The 10,121-nt window shown below is 68.1% G+C and overlaps 1 protein-coding gene and 2 non-coding genes across 3 annotated transcripts; 2 read left to right on the top strand and 1 right to left on the bottom strand.

Annotated features, from left to right (window-relative positions):
* Nucleotides 1–251: 251 nt before the first annotated feature.
* Nucleotides 252–6,603, top strand: LOC141468108 (translation initiation factor eIF2B subunit delta-like). The gene is made up of 13 exons (XM_074152936.1): nt 252–284; nt 466–509; nt 610–748; nt 1,199–1,408; nt 1,500–1,582; nt 1,839–1,930; nt 2,296–2,410; nt 2,837–2,913; nt 3,138–3,240; nt 4,073–4,200; nt 5,684–5,864; nt 5,964–6,144; nt 6,362–6,603. Exons 1-13 carry the CDS (start codon nt 269–271, stop codon nt 6,559–6,561), a joined length of 1,569 nt encoding a protein of 522 aa, XP_074009037.1. The 5' UTR covers nt 252–268; the 3' UTR covers nt 6,562–6,603.
* Nucleotides 6,604–7,513: 910 nt separating this feature from the next.
* LOC141468941 (U1 spliceosomal RNA) lies at nt 7,514–7,677 on the top strand. Its single transcript, XR_012463394.1, has one exon. It is a non-coding gene; the product is annotated as a U1 spliceosomal RNA (small nuclear RNA).
* A 480-nt stretch (nt 7,678–8,157) lies between these two features.
* On the bottom strand, nt 8,158–8,321 carry LOC141468940 (U1 spliceosomal RNA). The gene has a single exon (XR_012463393.1). It is a non-coding gene; the product is annotated as a U1 spliceosomal RNA (small nuclear RNA).
* Between the last annotated feature and the right edge of the window lie 1,800 nt (nt 8,322–10,121).

Raw genomic sequence — 10,121 nt, 5'->3', positions numbered from 1 at the left:
CCGGCGGCGGGGCCGGGCCGGGCCGGTGACACCCCCCGCGGGGCAGCCCCGTCCCGCCGCGCCCGGTGCCGAGCGCGGGCCCGGAGCGGGACGGGCAGGGGAGGGGTGCGGCTCCCGGCGGCGCTGGGCGGGAACGACACCCCCCCGGTCCCCGGCCGCGGCGTGACGTCACCGCGCGTCATGCGGGGGGCCGCTGACGTCACGCAGAGCCCGCCGGCGGCCGCGCCCTCCGGCCGGCAGGGAGCGCTGTGGGGCGGCGGCGGGCGCCATGGCGGAGCCGGGCGGTGAGTGAGCGCCGGGCCGCGGCCCGACGGGACGGGCCCCGGTGGGCGGCGGGACCCCCCCCTGCGGCAGCGGCTGGGCCCCGCTCCCGGCCCCCGGTCGGCACCCGCCCGGCCTCCCCTCAACGGCCTCTCCTGGCCCCGCGGCCAGGCCTGGCCACGCTCACGCTTCCCCTCCTTGCAGGTGCCGGCCCCGAAGCAGCCGCGCCGGTGCCGGCGGGACCGCAGGTGAGCGGGGCCGGGGACCGGCGTGGGGCCGGGCCGGGGACGGGCGAGGGTCTCGGTGCCGGCGTGGGGCCGGGGGCTGCCTGACGGTGTGTGCCCGCAGACCCCCGAGCTCTCCCGGGAGGAGAAGCTGCAGCTGCGGAAGGAGAAGAAGCAGCAGAAGAAGAAGAAGAGGAGCGAGAAGGGCGCGGCGGCCGAGACCCCTGAGCTGGGGACCCCCTCCGACCCAGGGACACCGAGGGGTGAGCACCTCCGTCCCCCGAGGCAGCCCCCCAGGCTGGAGACCCCCGCAGCAGACCCCCCCAGCGCCCCGAGCAGGGGCAGCCCCGTGGCGAGACCCCCAGTGGGGAATGCCCTCTTGCTGGAGCATCCCTGAGCCGGGAGCATCCTCCTGTCAGGGGAGGCCATGGGGGGATCTCTAGGGTGTCCCACCTCTCTGTACCTCCAGCAGCTGCGTCCTGTGGGGACGGAGATCTAGAGAGGCCGGTCCCCTCCCCACCTGAACATGGGCCTGCCTTGGTGGTCCCCGTGTCAGCTGTGCGGGGGTGGCAAGGTGCTGGAGAATGTGGGGCTTAGTCCCCCCTGCCCCTCCAAATGCAGAGGGTCTCCCTGCCGTGGCCTGCCCCACATACTGGGCTGTATCTCCCGGTGAAGGAGGCTGGGCGCAGACTTCTCCCTTCTGTCTCCTGCAGTGGCCGCTCACCCCACGTCCCCCCCAGCCTTGGCCGATGGCCCCAACGATGGCGAGAAGCCCCCAGGGGGCAAGAGCAAAGCTGAGCTGCGAGCTGAGCGGCGGGCCAAGCAGGAGGCAGAGCGGGCCCAGAAGCAGGCCAAGAAAGCAGAGCTGAGCCAGGCAGCCACGGTGGCCAAGCCCAGGCTGACCCCCACCGAGCCACAATCCGGTAAAGCCATTGTCAGCAGGGGGCGGGTGAGCAGGGAGGGGGGTACAGGGGGTGACACCACCTCACATCCCCCTCCCCGCTGTCCTGGCAGTGGTGAAGCGGCTGCCGGAGCACGTGCAGGTGGATGACCCGGCTGCCCAGAGGAAACTGGCCAAGAAGCTGGAGCGGCAGCAGGTAGGAGGACGGCTGGGTGACAGGCTGTGTGCTCCGGGGCGGCCGTGGGGTCAGCCTGTGCACGTGGTGGGACCAGGGCCAGCTCTCTGGGGTTCCACGAGCGAGCACTGGGTGTGATCGGTGGTGCTGGAGCGAGCAGGGCTGTATGGTGGCCTTAGTAAGCCATCGTTAGGTTGATGGGTGGACCACATGATCTGTCTGAAAGGTCCCTTCCAACCTAGGCAATTCCATGATCATCAACACTGTTTGGCTACAGGTTCCTCTGAGGCAGGACTATGGCACCAAGGTCAACCTGTTCTCCCACTTGCACCAGTACAGCCGGAAGAAGCCACTGACGCAGCAGATGAGGTACGTGGCCTCCCCAGCCCAGGCCCCTGGCCATCATTTGGCTCTGCTTCAGCTGGCCTGGCTGCAAAACGGCCCTAGTGAAGGGGTGTCCTGGTCCTGCGTGTGGGACAGGCGTGATGGATTGGAGGGGGGCCCCTTTGCTCGCTTTGAGGAGTGGTGGCAGGGGCAGATGGATGTCCTAGTGTGGGGTGAGGAGAGCTGCCCTCGGGCAGTGCAGGGCCGCGGGAGAAGGGGCTGTAGGGTCCGGACTGATGGCCCCCTGCTTGGGCCATCCCAGGTTGTTTGGCTGGTGGCCTGGCGATGGGTTGGTCGTTCTGGGCTGTAGAGGGCCAGTGCTCACAGTTCTCTCGCGTTTCTCCCTGCAGCATCCCCTCCACAGTAATTCACCCGGCTGTGGTGCGCCTGGGCCTCCAGTATTCCCAGGGCATCATCAACGGCTCCAACGCCCGCTGCATCGCCCTGCTGGAAGTCTTCAAACAGGTACGTGAGCAGCTACCCGTCCCCACCGGGCAGCAAGGGCACCAGGTGTGGCCATCCCTTCCTCTCCGTTGACTGCTGGGGCTGTATTTGCACTCAGTCATCTTCAGCCTCCTCCCTCTGACCGTGCCCAGGGCTGGACCCTGCTGGTACCCTCTTCTGGGACCGGTGGGGCAGATTTGAGCTCCTGGAGCTCCCCTTTGCCCCCATGTGAACGGGTGTCAAGCTTAGCGATACGGTTTAGTGATGGTTTTTGTCAGTGTTATGTTGATGGTTGGACTAGATGATCTGAAAGGTCCCTTCCACCCTAGAAAATTGTGTGATTCGAAGCTGTGTGGTACATGCTTGTGCCTGGTCTGCAGCCTCCTGGGCAAGTGCCTGCCAAGGGGCAGGTGCCCTGAGCTCGTGCCCTCTTCCTCCCTGTCTCAGCTGATCCGGGATTACTCGACTCCCCCCAACGAGGAGCTGTCGCGGGACCTGGTGGCCAAGCTGAAGCCCCACATCAGGTGAGGCTTCTCCTGGTGCCCGAGCAGAGGGACTGAAGCTCCGCTGAGCATGGTCCATCGGTCACCGCTCCGGGTTGGTGCCCACCCAAACTCGGGCTGACTTTCCTGGGTTTCTGGGTCCCTGGGGCTCTCCCTGCCCAGCACCCCCAGCCCAGCTGCGCCCTTCCTCTTCCCCTCCCTGCCCTCCAGCCTGCTCTGGATCTGAGCCCATTTCCTCTCTGCAGCTTCCTGAACCAGTGCCGGCCCCTCTCAGCCAGCATGGGCAATGCCATTAAGTTCCTCAAAAAGGAGATTTCGTGCCTCCCCGACACCCTGCGGGAGGAGGAGGTGAGTGGCCTCGGGCCAGCAGCAGGCTCCGGGGTGGAGGGACAGCCCTGGCGCAGGGAGCAGAGTGAGGTGGTGGGATGCAGACCGGGAGCAGCGCTGCAGAGGAGCTGGGAAACTTGGCCATCAGTGTCGCCACCCTCCAAAGGGGCCGGGGTGCCCCACAGCAAACGCTGGGCTGTCAGTGTCGCTGGGCTGGGAGGACTGGAGCTCCTCAGAAGCTCCAGATGGGAGCTCCAAACATAAAATGGGGAGAAGCTGCAGTGGCCGCACGCGGTCTCGGTGAACACAGGGCACCGTGAGCCGCCCCTGCCCAACAGGACCTCCTGTGAGAGCATCAACAGCGTCAGTAAAGTCACAGATGAAGAAGGATGTGTTTTTCCAGTGCTCAGCTACGTCCCATGGAAAAAAGCTCCACCGGAGCCCATTGCCGTGGAGCACGGGGGAGGGTGGCAGTGTCAGGAGGGACCCTGAGGCTGGATGGGCAGTGGGCTGCCAGGAGTCAGGCTGGAGGGTCTGAGCAGCAAAACCTCCATGGGAGGACCGGTGCGGCTGGCCCAGGAGATGCTGGGGAGACAGTGGGCAGAGCTGGGGAGGGTCTGGTGGCAGCTCGGGCACGTGGTGAGGCACCGTGGTCTGTTGGGAGGCCTGTGCAGGGACGGGAGTGTCCCTGCGTGTCCCACGGAGTCCCGGGGGAAGGTGCCATGCAGCAAACGGGGTGGCCAGGTGCAGGGCAGGGCTCTGTGCGCAGGCAGAGCCGAGCCCACGGTCCTGCTGGGCTGGAAGGGACAGCAGAGCATGGGCCACGCTGCATGTGATGGCGCTCTCTCCCCAGGCGAAGGAGAAGCTGCAGGACACCATCGACAAATACCTGCGGGAGAAGATTGTTTTAGCAGCTGAAGCCATTTCGAGGTCGGCCTTTGAGAAGATAAACGACAACGACGTGATCCTGGTGTATGGATGGTGAGAGCAGAGCCGGGGCAGCGGGGGAAGAGGCAACGGGGCGGCTGAGAACACGGGCAGCTCTTGAAAAAGCAGTTTTTCAAGGGTGGGAAAGGCAGCGTTGCCCAAGGGGGAGGGAGGGGCTGTAACTCTGCGTCCAGCAACCAGAAATAACACAAGAGGGGAGGGGGCTGCTGGCCAGGACTGGGCTGTGGTGGGGAGCTGGTCAGTAAAGGCACAAGAGAGACATTTATGGGGGCAGGACAGCGGGTGTGTGAGGGTGTCGGGACAGAGCAGAGCACGGCCCTGGGTCAGCACTTGCTAATTGGCCGTGGAGGTATTGTCAGCGCTTTGGAAGGAGCAGAGCGCTCGTTAGGACTCTCGCCCCGTCCTGGCAGAGGGACGGGCGGATGAGCTGGCGTCACGAGGTGGTGACAGAGCACTTTCTGCCGTGGGGAATGCCAGACTGCCTCTGTGGAGCGCGGTGCTGGCAGGGCTGGCTGCGAGCAGTCCCCGTGGCGCCGGGCCATGTCCTGCCGATGGCGTTTCCAATTTCTCCGCACGTCCTCCAGATGCTGGAAGCACTGGAGCCCTCGGACTCATAGGAACAAACAGGAGGGTCTGGTCGAGTAGCCTTATATCAGCCTGTACTGCCGTGTCAGCGCCTCAGACCCCGTTTGGGAATGCCTGAGTTCGCACTGCCTGCCATTCCAGCTAACCCGCTGGTAGGTCCCGGTCCGGTTGTTGGCCCAGGAAGAGCTCGTAATGATTCCGAGGGTGCGATTAAGACACCAAGGAGGTCAGATGCCGTTTACTATAGCTTTACTATTGTTACCTACAAACAGGGCTAGATGGCGATAGAATAAAGGCAGAGGGATAGGAAAGGAGGAGAAGAGCAGCAGAGGCAGTGTTACGGAACGCAGCAAGAAGTCTGGTCCTGGGTGGTTGGCGGAGGAAGGAGCAGGGGCCAATGTGGGTCTGGAGCGTTCCGAGGGGGAGATTTGGAGGGGCATCCCTCGCTGTGGTCGCAGAGGAGTGGGGGTCAGTGCTGCTTGCGGGCAGGGCTGAGACGTGGCTTTTCCTGGGGGGTGATTCTCTGAGCGAAGAGGGGGAGAGGAAGGCGGCGTAGCAGGAGGGGGTCTGGTCGGGGCAGCGCTGGTAACAGCCAGGGTGGACCCCAGCTCTGCCCGAGCTCGTCTCCAGGCAGCACCAGCCCTTCAGGGTCTCGGTGGGAGCCCAGCTCCTGCCCTGGGTAGGAGACGTTGCTCTGTTGGGGCTGGATGTGCCTGGGGACCTGCCATGGCGGGCGGCCCCTGCTGCCGGGCGCCTGTCCGGGCTGTCCCCGGGGCGAGACCCCCGTGCTAACGCTCGGGAAACCTCCTGCCCGGCCGGCTCCTGATGAGTCCCACGCTGGAGCCAGCGCCGAGGGAGGTCTCCTGACCCTGGGCTGCGTTTGTGGGCGATGCTGGTGGGACGGGGCAGCCTCCTAATGAGTGTCCGACAGCTCTTCCCTGGTGAACCGCACGCTGTGCGACGCTCACGCCAAGAAGGGCCGGGCTTTCCGTGTGATCGTGGTGGACAGCCGGCCGCGGCTGGAGGGCCGGGAGACGCTGCGCCGGCTGGTGCGAAAGGGTATTCACTGCACCTACGTGATGATCAACGCCATTTCCTACGTGCTGCCCGAGGTGAGGAGTGGAGCGGGGCTGTGCCGGGGGGCGGTGGTGGGCACGGGGGAGGCTGCAGCATGGAAAAGGTGCCAACAGACCCCTGCGCTTCCCTGACAGGTATCCAAAGTGCTGCTGGGAGCCCACGCGCTCCTGGCCAACGGCTCCGTCATGTCCCGGGTGGGGACGTCCCAGATAGCCCTGGTCTCCAAGGCCTACAACGTGCCCGTCCTGGTGTGCTGCGAGACCTACAAGTTCTGCGAGCGAGTGCAGACGGACTCTTTCGTCTCCAACGAGCTGGGTGAGGCTCCTGTCCCTTTCCTCCCTCCTGGGACCTGCTCCCTCTCCCCGCTGCTGGCCAGGACGAACTGATCTGCCCTGCCGTTCCCCTTCCTGGCCAAGGGGCCACCACTCACAGGAGGGGTGGCCTGGCGAGCAGTGGTCCTGCACGCTCCCAGGGCAGGATGGAGAGCTGCCCTCCCTCCCCCTCATCCTGCCGGCTGCTCCTCTCTCCGCAGATGATCCCGACGACCTGATCGTGCTGCGGAAGGGCCAGGCCCAGCTGGGGGGCTGGGCAGAGAACAAATCCTTGCGCCTCCTCAACCTGGTCTATGACGTGACGCCACCTGACCTGGTGGATCTGGTCATCACGGACTTGGGCATGATCCCCTGCACCTCGGTGCCCGTCGTCCTGCGTGTCAAGAACGTGGATCAGTAGGGGAGGCAGCTGCACGGACCCCAATAAACCAGGCCCCACGATACAGCTTGTCCGCCTTCTGTGGGGTGGCAGGAGCCCGGGCGGCCCGTGTCACCGCAGGCCCAGCTCTGCGCTGTCCTTGGGCATGCTGGCACTTGTGCCCACTCTGCCCGGCCCCTCGCCTCCCGCTGCAGGCTGCAGCAGGGATGCATCCTCCCTATCCCTGGGCCTGGACCTGGGAGAAACGGTGACACTGGTGACAGCCTCTGGCCGGTGTCTCCTCTGGCTGCGGTTCTCGAGCTGACCTTGGGGAGAGCCGGGCACCTCTGGCTCCCTGCAGCACCCTGGAGGTCCCAGGGCTGCTCCCACCATCGCTCCTCCCGCAAGATGGGCCCGGTGCAGGGCCCGCCCCGAGCTGGGGGCTCTGCAGGGGACGGGGCGCCCTCCCTTCTGTGCCGTTCCTGTCCCTTCCTGCCACGGTGCCATCGGCACAGCTTCGGGCCGGGGTGGCTGTGGGCTGTGTGTGCCCCCCCTGCAGCCTGTCACCGCCAGCGCCCTGCCTGTGCCCAGCCCCGGAGGGAGCGGGGACGGCAGCGGGACGGGACTATGGCCTGTGCCCAAACGGGGGGGTTTCACACGGGACACCGGGGCGACGGCGGGGAGGCGGGGGGCGTGGCCTGGCGGGAGGGGCGGGGCCCATGCAGCGCGCGCCGCGGCCGGCGGAGCCGCTCCGGGGTGCGTCAGGGGCGTGTCCATGCAGATGAGACGCGGCGCCGGGCATCACGGGAGCCCGTTCCGACAAGCCGCCGGCGGGCGCGGGGGAAGGCGGGCGCTGCGGGGGTCTTACCGGGCGAGGGACGGCGGGGCGCGGGAGGCTCGCGGCGTCGGGTGCGGGTGTCGGTGTCGGTGCGTTTGTCCGTGCGTTATGTGTGCGTGCGGCGGTGTGTGTCGGTGCGGGTGGGTTGTAGTGAGCATACTTACCTGGCAGGGGAGACACCATGATCAGGCAGGTGGTTTTCCCAGGGCGAGGCTCATCCCCTGCACTCCGGGTGTGCTGACCCCTGCGATTTCCCCAAATGCGGGAAACTCGACTGCATAATTTGTGGTAGTGGGGGACTGCGTTCGCGCTCTCCCCTGGTGACGCTGGTTCAAGGACAGAAGCAGTTGTCGTTCTGCTGTTGCTCCCGGAGGCGGATCGTGGGTATCCCGCTGGCCCAGGATTGCTCCGCGCTAGGCGGCCGCTGGACCCTGCTAACCCAGCGCACCCAATTCGGGTATGGAATCAGTGTCTCCGATTCGGACAATGACGTGTAAAATTCCTCCCTTCCTGAAGGCTGATTTACCAATGCAACCAGTTACTAACGGGGGATGATGCCAATGGAGGGGTGGCGGCCATCCCTCCCTCCGTGCCTCTCACCAAGCACAGACCCGCTCGTGTCATTACTCGTGCCCCGGCGGCAGAGCGGGGGGGCCCTCAGTGGCATATTATAAGGTGGGGTGACCGCGGCGACAGGGGCAGCAACGGACACCTCCGCGCCGGTAACAAGGCCGCTCACCGCAGCACAGCTCCGTCACCCCCCGCGCATCGCACAGCCTCTGCTCTTAAACCAGCGTCACCAGGGGAGAGCGCGAACGCAGTCCCCCACTACCACAAATTATGCAGTCGAGTTTCCCGCATTTGGGGAAATCGCAGGGGTCAGCACACCCGGAGTGCAGGGGATGAGCCTCGCCCTGGGAAAACCACCTGCCTGATCATGGTGTCTCCCCTGCCAGGTAAGTATGCTCACTACAACCCACCCGCACCGACACACACCGCCGCACGCACACATAACGCACGGACAAACGCACCGACACCGCCACCCGCACCCGACGCCGCGACGCCTCCCGCGCCCCGCCGTCCCTCGCCCGGTAAGACCCCCGCAGCGCCCGCCTTCCCCCGCGCCCGCCGGCGGCTTGTCGGAACGGGCTCCCGTGATGCCCGGCGCCGCGTCTCATCTGCATGGACACGCCCCTGACGCACCCCGGAGCGGCTCCGCCGGCCGCGGCGCGCGCTGCATGGCCGTGCCCCCTCCCGCCAGGCCACGCCCCCTCCCTCCCCTGAAATTCCCCGGTTCGAGCCCCGCTCCCGCCGGGCCGGGGCAAAACCCACAGACCCGCACCGGGCGGGAACGGGCGGCGGAGCCCGCGCTGCCGGGACGGGGGTACCGGGGGGGAACCAGCGGCGCTGCCCCGGGACGGCACCGGGGGAAACGTCCAGCCCCGCGGCTCCGGGCCCCAGCGTGGCCATTGCCCCGCGGTCGGTAATTCACGGGCAGCCACGTCCCGGGCCCGGAGCGTCTCCGCCCCCGCCGCGCCGCCACCGGGGAGGGCTGCCCCGGACCCGGCCAGCGCCCGCACGGACCGAGGCTCGCTCCGGGCTGGGGGCGCCGGGGCTCTGGGGACACCGGGGCTCGTCTCCCCGCCGGTCCCGGGGCTTCGCGGATATCAAGGCTCGGCGGGTACCAGGGTTCGTCTCCCCGCGGCCCCCGGAATGGCGGCACCGCAGCTGCCCCCTCCCGCGGCAGCCGGGACGAGCAGGTCATGGGAGTCCCGGCGGTGGCTCTGGTGGCGGTCAGTCCCGGTGACAAGCGCCCCGGGGGCCGGCGGGAAGGGGCCCTGCCCGCCCTTCCGCACCGGGAAAGGGCTCGGGGAGCCGGGGACCGAACCGTCCACGGGGGACCCCGAAAGGGCCGGTGTTCACGTTTTGGGCACAAAGAGCCGCAGGGGCGGCAGCGAGCGGCTCCCCGGGGGCTCGGGGGAGCGAACCTCGAGCTGCTCCGGGACCCCCCGGCAGCGTCCCCGGGGAGCCGCGGGAGCGGGGCGCTTGCGGGAGCCGCCGTTACAAGCCCCGGGGGCCGGTGAGCCCGGGGTGCCCCGAGTCCAGCGGGAGCCCGGCTGGGCTGAGCAGGGGCCTCCTGGCGGGGCTGGGGCCGGAGGAGACGCACGGGCCGAGCGGTGACCCGAGAGACCGGGACGCGCCGCAGCGCGGCCATCAGCCCGGCGGCTTCGCTGCGGCTCCGCCGTGCGCCCACCCGCCCCGGGAAGGTGGGGAGGGAGAAATGGCCGGGAGAGGCCCCTGGAGCGGAGCGTCCTCCCCGCCAAGAGACCCCTCTCCCCGGGGGGACTGGGGACGCGTCCGCGTGTGCTCGGGCACCGGGAGCCCCCCGCCCTGTCCCCCTGCAATGGCCACGCTGGGGCCCGGAGCCGCGGGGCTGGACGTTTCCCCCGGTGCCGTCCCGGGGCAGCGCCGCTGGTTCCCCCCCGGTACCCCCGTCCCGGCAGCGCGGGCTCCGCCGCCCGTTCCCGCCCGGTGCGGGTCTGTGGGTTTTGCCCCGGCCCGGCGGGAGCGGGGCTCGAACCGGGGAATTTCAGGGGAGGGAGGGGGCGTGGCCTGGCGGGAGGGGGCACGGCCATGCAGCGCGCGCCGCGGCCGGCGGAGCCGCTCCGGGGTGCGTCAGGGGCGTGTCCATGCAGATGAGACGCGGCGCCGGGCATCACGGGAGCCCGTTCCGACAAGCCGCCGGCGGGCGCGGGGGAAGGCG

This window comes from Numenius arquata, chromosome 9, assembly GCF_964106895.1.
Source record: "Numenius arquata chromosome 9, bNumArq3.hap1.1, whole genome shotgun sequence".
In the NCBI taxonomy this organism is placed as follows: domain Eukaryota; kingdom Metazoa; phylum Chordata; class Aves; order Charadriiformes; family Scolopacidae; genus Numenius; species Numenius arquata.
This window is presented reverse-complemented; position numbering and strand designations above follow the sequence as displayed.

Excerpts from the sequence above, each read along its gene's own strand:
- LOC141468108 (XM_074152936.1), top strand. Across the intron at positions 749-1,198 it reads CGACCCAGGGACACCGAGGG|TGGCCGCTCACCCCACGTCC; the intron begins GTGAGCACCTCC and ends TGTCTCCTGCAG. Across the intron at positions 5,865-5,963 it reads TTTCCTACGTGCTGCCCGAG|GTATCCAAAGTGCTGCTGGG; the intron begins GTGAGGAGTGGA and ends CTTCCCTGACAG.